A 24,607-nucleotide genomic window follows, 5' to 3' on the forward strand; every position below is an offset into this window, starting at 1 on the left:
ATACAGCATTATTACATTTTAAATGCACCTGATAAAGTTTGAAAAAAATAATAATTTAGATTTTATATACATCTATTTTAATTTGTAATTATAGCTTAAGAATCATTCCATAGGTTTTATCACCTACATAACAGAGATCAACTTATCTTATACACTTTTGAAATCACTGGTAAATTATTCTTATAGTTCAAATATCTTTAAAAGGTTGGCTTTAAGCCTATCTTTGCAAAACACATAACAATACAATTATGTTTACTTATCATATTAAATATAATACCTATATAAACAAAACATTTACAGCTAAATTTGTTTTTTTTACTTTTCAACCTATCAAAATTCATTAACATCTAGCTACATATCATGCTAATGGTGCAGTGTAAGGTAACACCTAAAATTTCTAAGAAGGTGATGTAAAAAGTAAAATCACAAAAATACTGAACTTAGAGGAAAATCAATTCAGAAAGTCCATAATCACATGGCAAAATCAAATAACAAAACGTATCAAAAACGAATGGACAAGAACTGTCATATTCCTGACTTGGTACAGGCATTTTCAAATGAAGAAAATGGTGGATTAAACCTGGTTCTATAGCACTAACCCTCTCACTTTAATGACAGTCTCATCAAATTCCTTTATATTTACATTGATGCGTTAAATAAACAGACACAATAAATAAAAAAATCCAAATATGAGTACATCATTTTATCCCTAAAATAAAAAAATAAAATAAAAGAATAAATTTTTCTACTTTTTTTTTAATTATAAAACAGGTTGTTATCATGACATTTGAATTTTTGAAATTCTAAATACTACGACTTTTTGTACCTCAGGAATAGATTGCTTTGACTGTATTTGGCAAAGCTTTGAATTTTGGTCCTCGGTGCTCTTCGACTTCGTACTTTATTTGGCCTTTTCTTTTTTTTGGATTCAAGCGTCACGTTCTAGAAATATTTTGGAGTGTAAATACTTAAAGACAAATATTTTTAGGGAAAAAAAGAAAAATTATGAATATTTATAAATTATATTTGCTAAACTATTTTCTTATGAACCTCTAACATATCTGAGTGTCAGACTTTATCTGTATATTTTTAATACTTTTTCTTAATTGAAGTTGAAGAGGCCAAGAAAGTAGCATATCATCCTTCTTCTTTCATTAAAAATATATTCTTAGTATAAAAATAACTTCTGCACATATCACATATCTTGGAAATACCATTATTTGGTAAAAAAAAATTAATTATTGGGAATTGTGTTGTAAGTTGGATACCATGTCTTCTGATGCTGGCACCACTTCTCTTTCTCTTTTTTCTTCCTGATTATTTGGATCAAGAGCTGAAAGAAAAAGAAAATTCTTTACCATTTAAATTTTCAAGTAATAGAATTATTTATATTTTTCAAGTACAATGTACAATGTAATAGAATTAATCATATTTTTCAAGTAAAAGAATTCATATTTTTTTTTATTTTTTTTATGCATGATTTATGAAAGCATATAAGTTACTATATTTACATTGCAAAGAATCAATATGAGATTATCATAATTATGTTGATTTTGAAACTTCTTATACAAAATAATAAGATATCATTTATTCATCCTGGTAACTACGTATACAATATCATTTATTCTTATTTGACTCAATTTGTTTGCTGGGTAATCAAAATGTTTTTTAAAAGTCTCTATATTTAAATAAATTTAGGCATTAGAACTTGGACAAATGTACAAAATTAAAATATTGATTGAGTGTTGGTTGCTATACATCGCATTAGCACAAAATGAAATTCAATGCTCTGGAAGAATTATAATGATTTATGTTAATTTAAACCATGATATCATAATTTTAAACAATACATTGAAGGTTATTCCTCTACATGTTCATATCTAAGATCCAAATTTGGATAATATTACGTTAAAATTTTAAAGGTATCTCCTCTTCTCAAAGCCATTAAGGTATTCAGTGTTCCATGGAATAATCTATTCAGAATGATCCAACATTGGACCTTTCTGTATTATCTATAGCATTAATTATACATTTATGGATTTAAGCAAGTCAATACCCCAGTTAAATTCATATTGGTGATAAATGTGTCTTTGGCGGTACATAGTAACAAAGAAAAATAAATGTTTTGACTGAGAATTGTGAAAATTAAAAATATTTTTTAAACATGATATTTAAGAAATTATTCATGCAAGCATGTATTCTTTCAAGTAAAAGAATTCATATTTTTTTTAATTTTTTTATGCATGATTTATGAAAGCATATAAGTTACTATATTTACATTGCAAAGAATCAATATGAGATTATCATAATTATGTTGATTTTGAAACTTCTTATACAAAATAATAAGATATCATTTATTCATCCTGGTAACTACGTATACAATATCATTTATTCTTATTTGACTCAATTTGTTTGCTTGGTAATCAAAATGTTTTTTAAAAGTCTCTATATTTAAATAAATTTAGGCATTAGAACTTGGACAAATGTACAAAATTAAAATATTGATTGAGTGTTGGTTGCTATACATCGCATTAGCACAAAATGAAATTCAATGCTCTTGAAGAATTATAATGATTTATGTTAATTTAAACCATGATATCATAATTTTAAACAATACATTGAAGGTTATTCCTCTACATGTTCATATCTAAGATCCAAATTTGGATAATATTACGTTAAAATTTTAAAGGTATCTCCTCTTCTCAAAGCCATTAAGGTATTCAGTGTTCCATGGAATAATCTATTCAGAATGATCCAACATTGGACCTTTCTGTATTATCTATAGCATTAATTATACTTTAATGGATTTAAGCAAGTCAATACCCCAGTTAAATTCATATTGGTGATAAATGTGTCTTTGGCGGTACATAGTATTGAACAAAGAAAAATAAATGTTTTGACTGAGAATTGTGAAAATTAAAAATATTTTTTAAACATGATATTTAAGAAATTATTCATGCAAGCAATAGATTTATTGGAAATTTATAGCCTTATCTTGTGAAAGGTCAAATAGAACAGCCAGGCACATCAAACACTTATCGTTGCTTTAGTTATTTTCTTTAATACCATATTTTCCCTTTTAAAATCAATGCTCTGGATCAAATTTGAATGTAATGGGTAAGGTCATATGAAAAATTCTGTCACAAAAATGTGTTCCTAGTACATGGATGCCCCATCTGCCCTATCATTTTCTATGTTCAGTGGACCATGAAAACGGGTAGAAATCCCCCCAATGAAAGAAAAACGTAAGAAAGAAAGAATAAACAGATGCACAGACCAGAAAACAAAATGCCCATAAATGGAGCATAACAATTATTTCTCAAACATTACAATGATAGTTACCCATAACATTTTGGTCTCCAACCTGAAGGTATGTGTTATGTTCATGTTGATGATTGTGATGGTGGTGATTTACAACTACAAAAGAAAAAATATTTTCATAATGAGAATAATATTCCAATGTGTATACGTAATAACATTTATGTTAGTAAACAGTTAATGTTTCTTTATTGATGATTTAAAAGACCAAAATGTATGAAAATCCAAAACCTAATACACATTTTGAGATCATAAATATAAAAATGTAAGTGCAAATTTCTTTCAAGACTCTTTATCCACTAATAAATTACTTTTGAAATCAAAGTTACATTATACAATGGTATAACAGATGTTATGCACAAATTAAAGCTTTTTGTTTATGTTTGCTCAATAATTTTATATATATGTTTTATTTGAAGAAAAAAGCACATGAATGATAGCACTAAACCCACCTGGAGTTGGGGCAGGTGAACTTGTACTCCCATATTCTATTTCTGCAGCCCATTCTTGTAAATCTCGTTCTAAAATCAAAAAAGATTTATCCATACGCTTTCATTTATATTTTTGGTAATGATCATATGCATTGAATTTACATGAAATTTATGATATAAAAATAAGCAGATATAGTATTCTTGCCAATGAGAGAAATATCCACCAAATGAGGAAGATGCATGGGAGATATTCTGTATTCTTTTAATGTGCTAGTAGATCGATTCTGTGATGACATACTTTACATATACTGTGGATTCATTTATTTTCGTTGGTATCAATTTTTGTGGTTTGACAACAACTTATATTTTTGAAAATATTGGATTTCATGGTTTTTGCCATCTCTGCATACAAAGCCTAAGGGAAATATGTAATTTGTTGAACATTTGAATTCAAGGTTCACACTGGTATCCACGAAACCCACAAAAATTAGTATCCAACGAACAATAATGAATCCACAATATAATTTTTTTCGCAGCAGGAAGACATGTCACCCTACTGGGACTAATTATTATGACTCTGATTCCATCAGTCTTTGTTCCTTCTCCTTGATGCTGACTGATTTGTGAATAAACAGCAAATATCCATTTAAAAGTCTTTGGTTTGACCTGGCCGGGTTCAAACCCTAAACCTCCTGCATTTTAAAATAAAAAAGTATTAGAGGCAAACACACAACCACAAGACCATTGAGAATGTATCTTCAATATTTGAAGAAAATTCACTTACCACTGTACTGAGCTGATGGACCTTTGTTCCATTTAGGGTCTTTGCCATCAGAGGTTGTGACTGTTAGTACATTTTTCTTTGCCAGGTGATATAAAAGTTTGTTGGCAGCTTTTCTGGATTTTCCTAGGCCACATTTTTGAGCGACATCTTTAGGCTTAAGATTCATGTTTGGTTTAACAAATACAGATATTATTTTCTTCAGATTTTCTACAATGAAAAATAAAATGGTTCATAATTGTTTCTCATTTCTCTTTGTTTATATAGATATAGGTTAGATTGTTGGTTTTCTGTTTGAATGGTTTTAAAGTGATTTTTGGGGCCCTTTAAAGCTTTCTATTGGGTGTTAGACAAGCCCCTGTGATGACCTTAACCTATAATGGTTTACTTTTACAAATTGTGACTTGGATGGAGAGTTGTCTTATTGTCATCATGTCACATAGCATCTTCATATATCTACATTGCTGATGTTAGTCAAGTCAAAAAAGAAAAAGCTTCTGTACTTGACGTTGACTGTTCTCTACAGTTGACAATGTTTTCTCTGTGCATCAATATATTTGTATACTTATAGATTATTGTTGATTACCTCAACGAGATTGATTTTCTCGCTTGAGCTGGTACAGCGAAAGTGAGAAAAGCAACCGAGTTGAGATGACCAATGATAATATGTTTATCGCTATTTTACCTTTGACGACTTTGTCAATTTTGTCAGCAACACCATGTGGCCTCCTTAGTTTCTAGCGATAATTTTTCCATCTCAAGCGAGAAGCATGATATGAAAATTATCACAAAACAAGATCACAGGAAAAATGCACAAAATAGCGATAATATCAAAAATACAGTAAGTCTAATATTACTACTGTTGACCTTAACACCAAAATGACTACCTATTCTCAACTTAAATGTGACATCTTTTACTTAACTCAAACCTACCTAATGTAGGTTTCAACCTTTGATCAATTTCTGTATGTTGATGACAATTGACAGGTGCTGTGGTTTCTAGGTTAATATTACCAGCAGCTGAAAAAAATCAAAACAAATAATTACTGTAAATCTAAAAATTATTGAGGGCATTTATTATTGTTATTTTCTAAAAACGGACAGACATTATTGCAATTTTAGAAAATCTACACATGTAGATATATAAGTAAAAGATATCAAATTGCTAGTTATTGAGATACTCACCTAGACATGCTTGTCACATAATTAAAAAGTTGCTTTGCCACGCCCAGTAGGATACAACCACAGACTCAGGTCCAACCATGAACAGTTGGGGCAAAAATGGACACAATATTTGGGCTTGATATAGGTCTGAATTTGGATTGTAATAAAATATTTGACACATTATAGGTTTCTTGCACAAAATAACTGGAGTCAAGGAACTTAGAATAGGTTATATGTTTTGAATTTTATTTTATTTTTTTGCTTTTGTGCAATACACTAAGCTGTTGCTAATTCAGCATTTTAATAATAGTTACTTCTATAAAAAAAAATGGACAGTTATATCTTCCAGACATTACAACATTTCTTTATACATAATTTTAAAGCAGTGTAAGGGAGGTAATTGTCCATTAAACCAGGACACTCTTGATTTTCCCCTGTTTTGTCCTTCATTCTTTAAATGGTTTGAGCCTTACCCCCAAAAGCAAATCTTAACCATTCCTTTGTGATTTAGAAACTTGTGGTATAATTTCAGAGAGATCCATGCACTGTTCCACAAATTATTGTCTGGAAACTAGAAAAGTGCTGATTTGGGCCCTTTTTAGCTGTTAATTCCTACCCTGTTGGGACCATATTACCCCAAAACAATCCCAACCTTCCTTTTGTGGTTATAAACATTGTGTTTAAATTTCATAGATTTCTATTAACTTATATGAAAGTTATTGTCCAGAAACCAAATATCTTTGAACGGGGCTGTTGATGTTGTGATACCAATATACAACTGTTTGCAGTCCTATAATGAAAATCTAGCAATAACTTTATTTAATTGATGTGAAATTCACAATTTTCAAATTTGATCTTGCAAAGCATACCCCCTGCACATAATTTATAGCATAGGTAGAAGAAGGCTAATAGATCAGAAAAGAGCACATAGGATGTAATAACTCATCATCATTGATCATTGGCAACAACATGGTCAAGCTGCTGACAAAAGTATGAGCGAAGCATCACAAAAATATTTGTTAGATATAAGGAGACAGACTGGGTAAATGACAGTCAACTAGTGTAGAGAAGACACTTAACAGTTTAAGGTTGCAAATTTTGACAGGTGTGTAAAATTTCCACATAAAGACAAAACTTAATAATGCTTTTCAGACTTAGGGTTACACTTACCATGTCTAAAGACTACAGATAAGTTTTAAGCCATGTTAAATTACTTGCTCACTAACTTTCTACATTTCTGTATTTCTTCCATTTTGTGATAAAAAATAAAGTTGGCTAATGGAGAATTTCAAAATAACACATACTAGTTAGTTCAAAACAAAGAAAAGTAACTGTTGAATTTACTTACATAGATAAATAAGTCAGAATTAGTTTTACATTTTAAAGTTAAGTTATCTCCCCTAATTCTTCTTCAAAATTTGATTCAAAGTTTAAACAAGCCTTAATTATTTTCTAATTGGCTTGTAATTCCTAATTTGAAGTTCAACCTTTCATCTCATTTAAACCATCCTAACTAAACATCAAAATCTACAGAGTGCAGTTGTTGAGAAACTGTGCATGCCTTCAAAAATTGTTCCTTTGAGGTATAGTATACATACAAACAGTTATGCCAAGCCACTTGCTTTTATATTAGGTCATACATTTAAAGCCTTCATTGCTAGTTTGTCATAATTTCAAAATAAGTGATATTTATTTCATGTCAAAACTTTACCTTATCCTGACTTGTGCTGAAAGATTCCACAAAGTAGAACATGTAGAAATTACAACTTCAGTTTTTTTAATGTTTAATATGTTTGCATATATAAATAATATTAGAGCACACATGTTTCCAGAAGTTTGGAAGTACAAAACCGTGTACTTCCAGTCAGGGGTACTACTTATACAAGTGTATTTTATTTACTTGAAGAAGTAAAAAAAAATATACACATATAAGTAAATTTGTAGGATACTTATACAAGTGGATTTTATTTACTTGTATAGGTAAAAAAGATATTGGCTGAGTTATGTCCCTTCGCCATTCAGATTTTTTTACTTGTATAGGTAAAAAAATCAACCTTTCTTCTTTTCTTAAATTCTGAATATTTCTTTGCTCTAATAGAATTTTAAATTGTGTACCATTTGCAGATGTCTTTACTTATCATTTAAGTGTAATTTCATGTACAATGAAAGTCCCATTTGTCTGTTATCTTCTTAACACTGCTCATTTACAAGCCCCAAAGGAGCAATTTTTGAAGGCCTTGCTCAAATATACAAGATCTTTGCTCAATCAGTTTCTTTGATGAATTAATGAGATGAAACATTGAACTTTAATGAAAAAATTTGAGCAAACCTGGGAAAAATCATTAAAGGCATGATGTTACATTTCAAAACTTGAGGATTTTTGTGGGATTGTAAGAAAAATTTACTTATACAAGTAAATTTTTCAGAAAATTAAGGGGAGATTATTCAAACATTATTTATTTACTTATATGTGTACATTTTTTTTCACTTCTTCAAGTAAATAAAATACACTTGTACAAGTAGTACCCCTGACTGACTTCTAATATGAGCAACAGGACAAATACCCCTTCCTATTTAGGTGTAACACCACTAATTGGGGCCCGGCCAGAAAGTAGTACATATTTAACGCAAAATAGTTCCTACGCATGAGTGTAACTTTCAAAAGATGTAAGATATTTAGGTATTTTTGGCATCAAATGAAAGCTGAAGGACTGGTGATCATTGTAGAACACTTTTGGACTTTTAATTTTAAATATTTAAAAAACTGCAGCAACTTTTAAAAAGAGGGTACATTTGGTCTGTTTGTCAGATTTGAAGTACCTGTTCTGGTACATCCGAAGTTCCGGAAACCAGTTCTTTCTTATATGCAATGTTAGGTATGCTGATTTTTTCAGTAGAAGACACCATAAAGTGTTGCTTTGACATGCAATGATTGCCACTTCATTTGAACTTAAAATGAAAGAGGTGTGCCTGGTTGAAATGGAGGAATTTAACATAGAAAGTAATGGGACCATGAATTAGTGGTGTACTTCCTTTAAATTTCATACGTTTGATAGCTATTATTAAAAAGAAACTGAATTCTAAGGGAGAAAACTCTACATTCTTTCCATAAATTACAAAGTACATAAATAATACTTGTCTTGTATAATGAGATTTACCCTTAATAGCTGTAAAAGACTTACAAATAGTTTGTGTATTTGGCCCTGTTTGTACTTGTGACAAGTATCTCTGCTGTACCCTGGAGGACTGATCGTCTCCCTGCATTACTGTTTGTGTCAGCATACAGCCACGACTAGAACCACCAGCTGCACCAGACACCGTGCTTGGAATACTGTCCAAGGACGAATCAGGTGATGACATTGATTCTGAATTATTCAAAGATCTGTCTTGTTTGTTTGGTGTAAAAGATGTCAAACTTGGTGCCATTGATTCTGAATTATTTATAGATCTGTTTGGTGTAGAAGATGTCAAACTTGGTGCCATTGATTCTGAATTATTTATAGATCTGTTTGGTGTAGAAGATGTCAAACTGGGTACCAAACTTGATTCTAAAGAGTGTTCTCCACTGGCTGGTGGTGTTGTCTTAGGACTGGTCTGTTCAGAATTGGATCTTCTTGGTTCAAAAGAATTCTGTCCATTGGTTGAGGATGCTGCCTTTATATTGGTGTCTTTAGCAGGTCTTTTTGAAATTGTCCTTTTAGCAGGTGGTGGTAGGCCTGAAAATCAAAAACAGTCAGTTATGCACTTTAAAACTTTTACTAGTTTTCATGTTTCTACTAAAGACACAGTAGTTTCAAGGTTCATCATTACAAATAGAAAAATATTGCTGTATTTTCACCGGAACGGGAAAAAATGCCCATCATAATCCAAAACATTGTTTGGACATAAGAAAAATGTAAGAATATGTCTTTTGACTAGTACATGTACATGATGTAGTGGTTGGAAAATATTTTTGAAAACAAATTTATTCATGGATGATCTTTCTGTGGTCTCTTGTAACTTAAGGCTGGTAACCAGTAACAATCTTGGACTAAACAGAAATCTGTCTGCTATAAGCATGTTTAACTTTTCACATATTGCCTTCTTAGGAATCAAGATAAAGTTATCAAAATGCTACAAAGGTGTAATCCTGTGTTTACATTATTTCACGAAAATGATGCAAATGATAATATATGTAAACATGTTACAATCACAGGCGATCTTAACAACAAAACAAACAGCGACAAATTTGAAAGTATCTAAACTTAATTTGAAATTCCCTTAACAAAAAGTCTTTGATAACTGAAACATTGAAAGGTGTTACAGACATTATTCCTTTGAACAATAATAGACACTTGTTATTTCAACACCATGCATTACAGGAGGAGATGACTGTCAAAATTCCCATTTCTGTAATAACTTGTTTAACCCTTTCACCAATTGCTGCCAAGACAGAAGCTACTCTCAGACGATGGCTTCCCTGGCTACTTTAATCAAGTGGGAGATCTTCATAATAAATGTCTATAAAAACTTGTTTGTAGTTATTTTTTGTGTATTTATTTCATTCACTAACACCATGTTCACAGTTTTTTTATGTTTTGAAAAAATTTTCCTCATAAAATATTCAAATTTTCAATTTTTCAGAATTGTTTAAGTCATGTAAGTGAAATCCTCAAAATTCTGTTCGTTGACCCCTAATTGTTAAATTGACTGACAAATGTGTAAAACAAAGTATATTCAATTTCAACCAATGAAGTGATATTATGCTCTTGTAATTTTCATTTTTGAGTATTGTACATCTATAGTCCTTTCCATTCTACATTTGTTCTATAAACTGCACAAAACCAAATAAATGGCATAATTAACTTACCGTACATGTACAGTAAATAATTACATCACTTATAACTATGTAATATTTACTTTCTATGCCTAAAGATGACTTTGGAACTGTATTTTCACTGGTACTGCTTTCTAAACTTGTGTTTTCAATTCCGGCACACAAATCTGTGAGAAAAAAATATCTGAAACATTTTACTGTATTATGTGACTTCAAAATGTTTTAAAGGAAAGTGAAATAATCTCGCTGCATTGAAGACCCATTGGTGGCATTCGGCTGATCATAGTCTTCACTTTGATCAGGTTGTTGTCTCTTTGACACATTTTTAATTCTATTTCAGATTCTCAAAAGATTGACTTTATTGAGACTTAGTTTTACAGTTGGTCACAACTTATTGGAAGAAGCCAGAGAGACTTGTGACAATGTCTAACCTTCAGCAGGAAAACTGACAATCAGAGTTAAGTAAGATAAAAGTCTAACTTGCCTAACCAAAATTTAAGTGTTGACTGGCTAGTTTTACAGTAGATAAACTTGTTAGAGTGTTCGGTTGCTGACATGGCTGAGTCCCCTTTGGAAATGATGATATTTTGTTAGCAAATCTTATCATGTATGATTATCCATGTTATCCAAAATCTATTTTTTTTTTGTCATGTCAATACTGTTATATATATTCCTTTATTACCATTTAAGGAAGAGTCTGACAGAATTGTATCTTCTGAAAAGTCTCCACTATGTATCTCTGAATCTAACTGCCATACAGTTTCTTGAGCACCAGTCTTACATATAGACCCGTTTTTCTCCATCAAAACCAGACATTGTCTAACTTCTACTGCCAACACATCCAGTTTTACTAATCTATGTAGTAGATCTGTTTCTCGTAGCGGTCCTTCTATCAATTCACTGTATATTAGGCCACAATAGTAGTCTAGAATTCAAAATATAATTTGAATAATAAAAGCATAAGCATGATCATTGATGGTTGATTATTTACAATGTACAAAAATGTATGAGCTTAAATTAATAATCATAATGTTGATTGTCCCTTGGGTATATTTCTGGCTACTCTATTTTTGTAAGAAATTTGTGTTAATGAAAATTTTTTGACAATTTGTTATGGTCCATACCATTTCTTATAGACTTGGCATAGTCAGGGATATCTATGGACTAAAACTCATCCATGAATAACTCGTCAATCAGTACAAAACCACTGCTCTAAAATTATTTCATTCATCAACATCGTTGTACACGTTTATTCATTATACATTTGTACATGAAATGATACATGTACATTGATATTGTTGAATATATGTTGAATTAGTCCCTTTTCTTATTACTGACTTTTGACTCCTGAATTAATATTTTTTCGACAGGTTACCTTCCCTGTGATCATGATGGTAGGTCCTTCATCCTAATACTTGGTCAAGCAAGAGCAATGCATATAGGTAAATTCCAAATTTTAACCAGTACAATTTTGAGGGAAAGCTTTCTATTTATATATATATGCTTTCCATAAATATAGGAAGATGTAGTGTGAGTGCCAATGAGACAACTTTCCATCCAAATAACAATTTAAAAAAAAGTCAACCATTATAGGTCAATGTACCGCCTTCCAACACAGAGCCTTGGCTCACACTGAACAACAAGCTATAAACGGCCCCAAAATTTTGAGTGTAAAACCTTTCAAACGGGAAAACCAACAGTCATGACAGTCTAATCTACAGTCATGACAGTCTAATCTATATAAAAAAAACGAGAATCGAGAAACATACATGACCATGATGGCTAAATGATGAGAAAATAGAAAATTTTCCGCCAAATTGCACTGATAAATAAATACGATTCTACTTTTTTGGGTTACTCATTATTGCCTGAGTGCCATAATGTCCTACAACAGAGTAGGTATAACTTGTCAAATAATTGTCATGATTGTAGAACAGGGAGTCAAAAGACGTTTATATGAAAATGGTCTAGTGTGCATTCCATTATTATGATTATAAAATCAATCAGTTTTCAGAATGTGATGGTTGTAGAAAGGTTATAGTAACGTCGCTGTGAGATCGTAGAGTAGTCTCTCAGACTAGCATCACGCTTTTTATACGCTCTGACTACCACAGTACAGCAACCTATGCGATCTAACTGCACTCTAACTACACGTCTACTACAACCCGTTTTGCCACAATCGCACCTAGATTGTTTTGAACATGCTCAAGTTGGCCATCACGCTCATCACGATCATGAAGACCTCACCACGACCTTATTACAATCTACACAATTTCACTACGATCGCCAAAATTGGCATTTTTTTTCAGATCGTAGTGCGAATGTGGTCTAATGTGACTGCAGTATTACCAACCTAAACAAAGACTAAAGTCAATAAAGATTTTAACTTCAAAATTAGAGGGGGGATAGGACCTTTACCGGGACTTCGGGATCAGGTGTTTTTAAGCTCGGGATTTCGGGATTGACCCTTTCGGGATCCGAGAATTTTTCTTTTCGAATTTCGGGACGTCAGGATTTACTGTATTTAAATTCGGGACCTTGGGATTTCATGTTTTTAAGCCCGGGATTTCGGGATCAGGACCCCTCCTATCGCCCCTCAAAATTAGATTTTAGTTGTAAAATTAGATTTTGGAAATATGGGAGGAGGCTAAAATAGGAAAGGGGAGGGAGGATGTCAGGCAAATTTTGAAAATAAACATCTTTGTTAAAATTAACTTCGTAGTAAGTTTGTACGAAAAAATCTTCTAATGTAACACTAACAGACAATTTTTTTTTCATCAAATCATGCTTTTATTTATCTATATACCTATTTTTTGTTTGTTTTTCCAGTTTTATGACAATTTCGAATTCTTAATTAAACCTTGTTTCCAGTCATCTCATATCAATAGATGACATGCTTTCTATTGTTTAATTTACCTTCATTTCTTGTGCCTGAATTCAAACTTGGCATATTCAACTCCATTTTCGGTTTGTGAACCTGGGATTCCGTACATTCGGTCAAATGATTTCTTATGGTAAAACGATTATGCCATATTCCATCAAACGTTTGAACGACAAAGACTTCCACATCTTTCCAGAATTTACGTCATAAATTATTTCTATCCAATCAAATACCTTGATACATTTTAATTCTATATCTATTTTTAGACCAGGGGAATTTTTGGTCATCAATATTCGCCATGAATATCTTACATCACAAAAGGTAAATTTTCCAAGCTCTGCCTAATAAACGACGATTGTCTACTCAAAGTCAGATCATAGTTTGGTTTGTCGACTCGTACTATACATTGTCTATTGCATTTCCAGTCTCTTCTAGTTTGTGTAGTTTTAGGGCATTTGATTTGTTTACTTCATTTTACTTTAGTTTAGGCAGTTGGGATCCCAAGCCCAAGGTACTGGGCTAGTCCAAATAATTATGACGTCTGGCAAGGCTATTTTAATTTTTTTCTGGGACGCCTACCTACGACGGCGTCCCAGAAAATTTTTTAAATAGCCTTGCCAAACGTGATAATTATTTGGACTAGTACTGGGCTTGATGTCAGCTCAGTAACTAAAAACCTCTGACTCTGTCATAAAAGGTTGATAATGGACATACCTATCATTTATTAGAAGTTTACAATCTCTTTAAATATTTGATGAATGTAGCAAAGTACATGCACACAATAAAACCTCCAACAGCACACACATTTTTTTTTAACTGTACATGCTGTATACACAAATTGTGTAATTATTGTAAATTAATTATAAAATTCTGATTGATATCGGAGTACATCATGTATAAATCTAATAAATCATTAATTTCTGGAAAAAAATGGTGCCAACAGACTAGCATGACTAGAGGGGGGCGAACATAGTGACGGGTGTAAAGGGGGTGGTATTTGCATGAAAGAATGCAAAATAAAATAGCTATTTAACAATGAATGAACAATTAAAGAACCCTTGCATGTCGATCTTTTTACAGTTGTCATGGAACCTTTTTCACGGGTGCACTTGAAATAAAAGTGCCAAAACGCGTTAAAAATATAATCCTTCACCACCCTCCATGTTGGATGCTGGTACATGTAGGGAACAAACATGCGATTGAAATGTAATTGTTTGCCGAGGTGGCATTCATGGTATTATAGTACATGTAGCTCAATACAAGAAGATAGTATTTGTATGAAATTGTATCAACCATATACATGTATGATTGCAGTATAAATCATGTTATATTATCTGATCGTAAGACATGGTAACAGATTTACATAAATATATGTAGCATCTAACACCAACATGACCATGAAGTACATTTACTTTGTATTAAAGTACTACAAAATGTCATGTAGCCTGTTTTCCCTTACTTATGAAAGACATTTAGCGTAAAATGAAAAAGATAAAATTTTTGAGATACATTGTACCGGTAATCATGTTGAAAGTTTTGAGTAAATTATTCAAGATGAAGAATGCTTAACGATTGTACATTAATAATATGTGTCTGCTTTCTTTAGTTGGCATGTAAGAAGAAAAGATAACATAGAAAGAGTAAGAAGAGATGAAGCTCAAGCTGCTGATGAAGAAAAAGAAAAACAGAGAAAGATAGCACTTGCTGTAAGCATTTTTTAAACTACTTGCATATTATATAAAAAAAGAAGATGTGGTATGATTGCCAATAAGACAACTATCCACAAAAGACCAAAATGACACAAACATTAACAATTATAGGTCACCGTACGGCCTTCAACAATGAGTAAAGCCCATACCACATACCGCATATAGTCAGCTATTTAAGGCCCCGATAAACTGTGATATTGAAAAAAGTAATGAATAAATTTGACAGAAACTTTTAAAAATCTGCTCTTAACATAATAAGAAATATATAAAAAGACAATCACAAATGAGTTTCCTGACTGTGGATATATTACTTGAATTTGAAGCAGGGTTAAACTACTTTATACTGGTACTAAAACTTTGAAGATTTTTTTCAAACTTCAAATTTGAATTGGTAGCAGTAGAGTTAACATTAAAAAAGTTCTGGGGTGTATTGTATTTTCTTAATACATAATTTGTAAATGTTGTATGGAATAAAATATAACGCATCAATGTATCAGCATTCTATGGCAATACAAAAAAATAAAAAGTTAAACTCAAGAATTTAACATACAGTCGTCAGCAATAGAAAAGTTCTTTATACATGTTATACATGTACAGAGTGTAATTATTTTTCCATTGACTTGAAAATCTCTTTCAAGTTTATAAAAATTATCATTATGATTCAGTATATTAAACAAAGTTGACCTTTTTAGGAACAAGAAGCTAGAACAGAACTTCTCAGAAGTAAAAACAGGAAAAGAATTGCAGAAACTTCAGGAACTGCAGAGAGTGAGACTATAACAGAAACTAACAAAAGTAATTCTGTAACAGAAGCATCTACTTCAGATGACAAAAAAAGCATAAATATATACAGTGGTTCAGGCGGACACATTAACTTCTTCAAAGATGCTGAAGATGGGGTAAAATTAGATTTACAATCAAACTGTATATAGAGCTAAGAGCCTTATATATGAGAGGGACCTTTGACTAGACATGATAAAGGTTTAAAATGTATAAGTATATTACAACAGCAGGTTGTAACTAGAAACAATAAGTTTTTGTCTGAAGATTATTACAAAATTACACAGTGGGGGAGATATTTATACAAGGTATCAAATAGACACATTTTTAAGGACACAAGAAAAGAAATACTGTTATCATAGAAACAACACTAACATTGAAAATTTAAATATCACATTCATGGATACTAGTCTAAATATTAATGCAAGAGCAACAGGAACCTCCTCAAAACAAAACTATGGGTGAATAAACTCATCACAGATACCAGTACTAAATTTAGTACTGGTATGCCAGACACGCGTTTCCTCTACAAAAGACTCATCAGTGACTCTCGAATCAAAAAAAAAATTAAAAAGGCAAAAAAGAGTACGAAGTTGAAGAGCAGATTAATTAATGACTGTCAAAGTTAAATGCAGTTAGATTGATTCAAAATTCATTCCATTGAAAAAAAATCTATTTTAGATAGAAATTTTATAAGTGCTGCCATGCCTATCATTTCTAAACACAGTGTTACATTTGATGGACAAATGTGTATACCCTGCATATGTTTACTTATATATATATACTTATTTAAAAAAAAAAAAAAAATAATTTTGAAATATCTAATTGAATAAAATATGACCTATTTATTATGCATCGTTTGATTTGATTTTCTTGACAGATAGTTGAAAAGAAGAAAAATGTTGAACATGAAAAAGAGAAGAAAGATGAGAAGGAAACATGGGAGAAGAAAATGGGAATTTTAACATACCTTGGACAAAGTCGAACTGATGGTAGTTTATAGTTTATCTATTAATAGAACTGTGGTATTCAGTGTTCATTTGAGAATTTGAGGTCATAAAACTTTCAGTATAATTATTCAGACTCAGAAATCAATCAATCATAACTCAGGGATTTTGTGTTGCAAGCACACATTTTGTACATATTTTGTACTCCTGGTGACAGAGTAAAGTTTTATGATGGTGCTCAGGATTTGTTGAACATACTTGAAATTTTATATGGAAAAGAATCCTTAGTTGTCTAAATAGTTCTTAAGATCACTTGAAATTTCAGATTCAACAAAATCATTCATCATGTTCATGTGAAATTTAATTTTTATATAAAATTCAGGGGGAGATAATTTAAACCTCAAAAGAAAAACTAAATCTTGCATATTAACAAATGCTATTGAAATATTACATACATTTACAAGTAAATAAACACATGTGTCAAAAAAGGTTTTTATTAACCCTTGAAATTTCAGATTTAAAAACTTTTTTTCATGCATATTGGTAAATTTTTGGAGGAAATTAAGGGGAGATAATTCAAACCTCAAAAGAAAATTAAAAACATTACATATTTACTTATTCTAAATATTACCTACCTCTTTAAGTAAATAAACATTAAAAATAGTTTTAAAACCACTGGAAAATTCAGATTTAAAAAAATATATTTTGTTCAGTATTTTTTATATAAGAAAATTAAGGGGAGATAATTGAAAAAAATTATTACCCGTTAGTAACTGAATTAATAAGTAAACAATAATATTAAGTATAAGTGGTTGATATTTCAGATTTTGATAAAATGTTGTCTGAATATTGAAAAAAAAAGTATTTTACCGTTATCTTGCCTTCAAAAGCAAAAAAATGACTTACTCTTTAAAAAATGTTGCAAAGGCAATAACACTTTAAAAAATACATAGTGTGAATAAAAAGAATTGAATAACTGTTTCAAAAACTAATGTTGGCATTGGTTAATAGATTACCTATTCTTAGAACTAACTATTGAATATCAAACATTTGAACTTAATCATTAGATCTTAACTCAATCATTTAAGGTGGTACCTAACACTACAGGGAGATAACTCTGTAAAGTCAACTAAACGTTTTAATTACGTTGTGTTGTAAAGGGAAAATTAAGCTTCTCAATGATCAAAATTGGTGTTTGTCAAATTGCTATATAACCAGTGTAATTTTTCTGACAAAACAGATGGTTCAGAATTTTTGAAATTTTTATGTTTTTGATAAGAGGTGAAAGTAAATACTTTGACAAAATTTTATAAAAATTAAACGAGCCAAATTAATTTTAGTGAAAGTGTTGGGTACCACCTTAAAGCATGATCTTATTTCAGATGAATGGGGATTCAAATTTTTTTTATGAAAGGATTGTATAACAAGTATTCCATAAACATGCTTAATCTACTCAAATGTAAACACCAAACAGAATATTCCAAGACACTGGGAAAGAAACAATCTTCTCTACTCTAATGTATCATTTACAGTTGCATTCAAAAACACTGATGCTTAAACCTCTGTTAAGTTGGTCAAAAGAGTAACGTGAGTAAAGGAATGTTTAAATTTGACAACACTATAAAAAACATACATTCATCCTGAAAAACTTTATATAAACTAATTTAATCTGTTTTCAGATCCAACTCCTTGGTATTTATCTAAAAAGAGAAAGATTGAAGAAGATGGTTCTATCTCGCCAAGGTTAGGGTCAGAAATGTTCATTAGTGAAGGCATGATCATGGTTTATGTTTTAGAATTTATTTCTCTTAAAATTGAAGATAAATTACCAAATTTTACTCCAACATATTCTGTTATATTTTTCAATTAATGTAAAAAGAACATGTAATTACAGACGATTACATTGAGTATGTAGCTAAAGATAATATCTTTGCTTGCTAGCTGAACCGCGAAGTCATTATAAGGTAAGGTATACTACCCTTCTATCAAAGTAGCCTAGTCTTACAGACAGATAGATTAGTTGTCTGTTGGACTAGTCTACTCTTAAAAGAGGATAGTTTACCTAACCTAATAATGACTTCACGGTTCAGCTAGCAAGCAAACTAACCAAAAATATTACCCTTAGCTACACACTCAATGCAATTGGCTGTAAAGAATCGCAAACAGATAGATATGATGGATGGAATGTTATACATTGGGTTAATATGAAGTGTGTAAGAAAATTCTTTTTCAAACTTTCAATGTTTTTGTTGAGCCTGCGACTTTTGTCGCAGAAAGCTCGACATAGGGATAGTGATCCGGCGGCGGCGGTGTTAGCTCACTTCTTAAAAGCTTTATATTTTAGAAGTTGGGAGACCTGGATGCTTCATACTTTGTATATGGATGCCTTATGTTACAAAGTTTCCGTCAGTCACATGTCCAATGTCCTTGACCTCATTTTCATGGTTCAGTGACTACTTGAAAAAAAAGTTAAGATTTTTTGTAATGTTAAATTCTCTCTTATTATAAGTAATAGGATAACTATATTTGGTATGTGCGTACCTTGCAAGGTCCTCTTGCCCGTCAGTTAGTTTTCACTTGACCTCGGCCTCATTTCATGGATCAGTGAACCGGGTTAAGTTTTGGTGGTCAAGTCCATATCTGAGATACTATAAGCAATAGGTCTAGTATATTCGGTGTATGGAAGCACTGTAAGGTGTACATGTCTAACTGGCAGGTGTCATCTGACCTTGACCTCATTTTCATGGTTCAGTGGTATAGTTAAGTTTTTGTGTTTTGGTCTGTTTTTCTAATACTGTATGCAATAGGTCTTCTATATTTTGTGTATGGAATGGTTGTAAGGTGTACAGGTCTACCTGGCAGGTGTCATATGACCTTGACCTCATTTTCATGGTTCAGTGGTCAAAGTTAAGTTTTTGATTTCTGGCCTTTTTTTCTAATACTATATGCAATAGGTCAACTATATTTGGTGTATGGAACTATTTCATTATCTACATGTCAGTCGCGCAGGTTTTATTTGACCTTGACCTCATTTGCTACAGTTCATTGCTCAGTGTTAAGCTTTTGTGTTTTGGTCTGTTTTTCTTAAACTATAAGCAATAAGTCAATTTTATTTGTTGTATGGAAGAATTGTTAGCTGTACATGCCTACCTTGCATGGTTCATCTGACCTTGGCCTCATTTTCATGGTTCAAAGGTCAATGTTTAGTTTTCATGGTTTATGTTAAGTTTATGTGACAGTTGTTATAAAGCTTTATTATTAGGACTATCAACATCAATATCAATGATTACTAAAGAAGGTGAGACATTTCAGTGTGTGCACTCTTGTTTTAATATATCATACAAAAAGTAAACTTGTATTTTGTTTTGTTTTTTAAGGAGAGAAAGAGATGAAAAAAGAAAGAAGCATATGGATCCTATATATGATCTGAAAAACTACGTGGAAAAAACAAAAGATGTTCATAGTCCAGAGAGGGTAATTATTTGTTTTATTTATGTTTGATATCTTTAATTATAAAATTTCATCTAAGCGTTAGTAGTTTAACACCATAGCATTTTCATTTATTATGCACCATCTAGGATAGTAGAGGGGCATTGAGTTTTCTTGTCTGTGCATCCCTCATTCGTTCCTCAATCTGTCCTGCTTTAGGTTAAAGTTTTTGGTCAAGGTAGTTTTTCATGAAGTTTAAGTCCAATCAACTTGAGAAACTTAATACACATGTTCCCTATGCCATGATCATTCTAATTTTATGCCTTAGTAGATATTTTACCCCAATTTCATGGTCCACTTGTGTACTGTGTATTCTTGTTTTATGAGTATTATATATGTTGGCCTAATTACCATGCTAATTTAATGCTAAGCAATTGTAAATCCTGGTCAACTTTGAATCAGAAGTATCTATTGGGAAGGTTAGGTTAATATGTCTTCCAGCAGTCTTTTTCCCTGTGGATGTAAATTCAGAAATTATTACATGCATTTATTATTGCGAGACCAAAATGCGATTTTAATTTTGCGATATTCAGAAAAATCCTGTTTGATTCATTCAAAACATCACAATAATTTCTGAATTTACAGTATATGTTGATCTAGAACAAAGCATTGTTCATATTGAAATTCCATTACTTCTCCTGGTATAAATGAGACCTGTAAGGAATAACTGTAATATTTTTTCTGTCTATGAAGAAATAACATTAAAAAATGTGGTGCACAATGAATAACCCGTGTAACGGGTTATTTTTAAGTGTGCACCACATTTTTATGTTATTTTGAAAAGACAGAAAAAATATTACAGTTCTTTTTTGTAATTGAATCCTTAATTCCAATTTAAACCGTAGAAAACCATGAAAAAACGTTGATGACCTCACATTCACATTACTAAATTATGTCTATGAGCTGATAAACATAACAACGTCAGCCAATCAGAAGACGTGTTACATCCAAAATTAAATTTTTTGTTAGTGGACATCAAACATCAATCCATTCAACAAACATAATATTATAAATGTTAAAAATTAAAGTAAGGAACTCATTGCAATATTTATTTTACAAATATCAAATTTGTTTTCATTCATTGGCCTGCTTTGTTTTATTATAGATTGAATATTGATGTGGTATAACTAATACTAGCTGTTGGTTAAAGTATTTGAACTGATTTAAAAATTAAAATACCAAAACCTTGAAAACTGAAAAGTAGATGACAGTTTTATGCTTTGCCCAGCCATACTTTTACCGGACATTATACAAATATCCGGAATATATGACCGCTTTGGAAGCCATGTTGTGGTTATCAATATATAAATTTCCTATCCAAAAACTGTTGGTATATCCCTTAAAAGTAGTTGCATGTATATAATGTAATCGTAATTTTTTTTTCTTTTTTTTTTCAGAAAAAAAATAAGCATAAGCACAAGGAAAAGAAGAAACATAAGCACAAAAGTAAAGATAAAGACAGACCTCAGACTTCATCCTCTAGTAAAACAATAGAACAGTTGAGAGCAGAGAGGTTGAGAAGGGAAGCAGACGAGAAAAAAAAGACTTCAGAATTAATGGCCAAATTGAGTGGGGAATCTGTTCCTGATAAATCTCAACATGTTGAATTGAATGAAAGAAGGAGAGGCTATAATTCTCAGTATAATCCAGACTTTGTTAGGAGACCAAAAGACAGTTGATTTAAATTACTGTAAATTCAGAAATCATTGCGTGCATTTATTATTGCAATTTTGTCATTTTAAACTTAAAAGCAATTTTAATTTTTATGATTTTGAGAAAAGTCATGCTTAAGTCAGCTTAAATATTACAAAATGCAAGTTTTAATTATTGCGTTTACAACTCTGTCACATTATTCGCAATAATTTCAGAATTTACAGTATCTAAAATTTTTGCTTTTATGAAATATTTTTTTCCACTTAGTTAGTGAATTAACAACTTTCTCATATTAAACGTCAATAATTGTTATTAATATATAGTAATATTTTGCAAAATTGATTTATATATGTATTGAAACTCTTTAAACAACTTTCTGTTGCTTATTTCAATTGGTAATAATTTAGAAAGAGCTATCAAAAAATATATTCGTTTTATGATTGATACATAAAAATGTAAATTCTGTGTATTTTGGAAAGAAATTAATAATGTTCAAAGAAAATCAAGAGTTACCTCCCTTTATCTGTTGATAATCTTGAAACTATAACGTAAACATATGTCACATGGTTACAACATTGTTCATAGTGTTAGCTCAAATATTTTCCACAAATTAAATGCAGATCCCATAATGCAATTTATAAATAGCACATAGCTGAGATCATGATAGAGAAGACTGTAACCAAGAGAAAACATGATAAACCAATTACAAGGCAAAGCCAAGGTTGACAATGTGCGATGGAGGGGGAACAATCTGTTCTATCACCCTCTTAGCTATGTGTTATATGAATTTGTTATATTGAATTTTCTGTTACCGCTGCCTTTTAAATTTTATATATTATTAAAACGCAATAAACTTCACAAAAATCTGGATACAGTACGGTGGATATTGGTCAACTTGACAAGTGTCTCCATAAAAGGTCAAAGAGCATAGGGATAGAGTAAATTATCACCTTCCTATTAACCAATCAAAATCAGGTATTTCAACGTTTGGCTAAAAGTAAGGAGATGATTTAATCTATCCCATGGTTCACCCTCTCATGCAGACCAATGAAATTCTGTAATATAAAGGACAATGAATTGAATTTATATGAATTAATTAAAAGACAATTCTCAAGTGCCACACTTTTCCATTTACTTTAGTTATGTACATGACATCATAGTAGATTATTTAAAGAATTAAATTTAAAGGATATAGTTGTCAAACATTTAGAATAATACATTTTATAACTAAGAGGGTAATACAACAGATTGTTATCCCTTGATTTACAAATTTTGTTTGGGTAACAATAACTGCTCTATCCCCTTCTCAGCTAGGTATTATTTTTATAATAGTGACTGATTCTTGTTATTTAAACATGAGTTTATGAAATCATGTGGTTCACATTATGCATGGTCACTTGATAGTTGTGTTAAGCTATGATTATATGTTTCACACAAATTGAATTCTTTATTTGTGTATTTTATATGTATATTAAAATAAAATTTAGAAAAAAGACATAGCCTTTTTCAACTGATTTTTCAACAAATTTTTATAGTTCGTTCTTATGTTGTACTGTAAACCACTGTCCCAGGTTAGAAGGAGGGTTGGAAACCCGCTAACATCTTTAACCCCGCCACATTATTTATGTATGTGCCTGTCCCATGTCAAGAGCCTGTAATTCAGTGGTTGTCGTTTGTTTATGTGTTACATATTTGTTTTTCGTTCATTTTTTTATGTAAATAAGGCTGTTAGTTTTCTCGTTTGAATTATTTTACATTGTCTTATCGGGCCTTTTATAATAACTGACTATGCGGTATGGGCTTTGCTCATTGTTGTAGGCCGTACGGTTACCTATAGTTGTTAATATCTGTGTTATTTTGGTCTTTTGTGGATAGTTGTCTCATTGGCAATCATACCACATCTTCTTTTTTATATAGCAAATATTTTTTTAAACAATATTGTGACCAGAACAGAGATTATTGTCAGCAGCCAGAGGTCACGAACTGTGTTATGTCAGCAGCCAGAGTTCACGAACTGTGTTATGACAGCAGCCAGAGGTCACGAACTGTGTTATGACAGCAGCCAGAGGTCACGAACTGTGTTATGACAGCAGCCAGAGGTCACGAACTGTGTTATGACAGCAGCCAGAGGTCACGAACTGTGTTATGACAGCAGCCAGAGGTCACGAATTGTGTTATGACAGCAGCCAGAGGTCACGAACTTTGTTATGACAGCAGCCAGAGGTCACGAACTGTGTTATGACAGCAGCCAGAGGTCACGAACTGTGTTATGACAGCAGCCAGAGGTCACGAACTGTGTTATGACAGCAGCCAGAGGTCACGAACTGTGTTATGACAGCAGCCAGAGGTCACGAACTGTGTTATGACAGCAGCCAGAGGTCACGAATTGTGTTATGACAGCAGCCAGAGGTCATGAACTGTGTTATGACAGCAGCCATAGGTCACAAACTGTGTTATGATAGTCTATGTTTTTAAAATATTTTCAATTGATTTTGTAGTAAATTTGATGAAAGAATTATATGCCTTTGGTCATTATGTCTGTTATTCCTTTGACTATGAATAACATGAATTTAATTGGTTTCTCAGTAATCATAAGTATACTGGTAAAAATAGTACCAAATTGATGAGTCATGCCCTA

At 31.4% G+C, this 24,607-nt stretch overlaps 2 protein-coding genes across 2 annotated transcripts; one reads left to right on the forward strand and one right to left on the reverse strand.

Moving 5' to 3' along the window:
* Positions 1-1,089: 1,089 nt before the first annotated feature.
* Positions 1,090-13,560, reverse strand: LOC134682050 (uncharacterized). Its single transcript, XM_063541648.1, has 9 exons — positions 13,427-13,560; positions 11,193-11,435; positions 10,594-10,677; positions 8,877-9,410; positions 5,464-5,550; positions 4,534-4,740; positions 3,771-3,839; positions 3,343-3,417; positions 1,090-1,333 (listed from the first exon to the last, which is right to left on the reverse strand). The coding sequence occupies exons 1-9, from the start codon at positions 13,470-13,472 to the stop codon at positions 1,239-1,241; spliced, it is 1,440 nt and encodes a 479-aa protein (XP_063397718.1). The 5' UTR covers positions 13,473-13,560; the 3' UTR covers positions 1,090-1,238.
* Positions 13,561-13,610: 50 nt separating this feature from the next.
* LOC134681262 (leukocyte receptor cluster member 1 homolog) lies at positions 13,611-23,464 on the forward strand. Its single transcript, XM_063540805.1, has 7 exons — positions 13,611-13,712; positions 14,998-15,097; positions 15,793-15,999; positions 16,761-16,872; positions 18,507-18,570; positions 20,205-20,301; positions 21,714-23,464. Exons 1-7 carry the CDS (start codon positions 13,690-13,692, stop codon positions 21,993-21,995), a joined length of 885 nt encoding a protein of 294 aa, XP_063396875.1. The 5' UTR covers positions 13,611-13,689; the 3' UTR covers positions 21,996-23,464.
* The last annotated feature ends 1,143 nt before the right edge of the window (positions 23,465-24,607 follow it).

This window comes from Mytilus trossulus, chromosome 8, assembly GCF_036588685.1.
Source record: "Mytilus trossulus isolate FHL-02 chromosome 8, PNRI_Mtr1.1.1.hap1, whole genome shotgun sequence".
NCBI lineage: Eukaryota > Metazoa > Mollusca > Bivalvia > Mytilida > Mytilidae > Mytilus > Mytilus trossulus.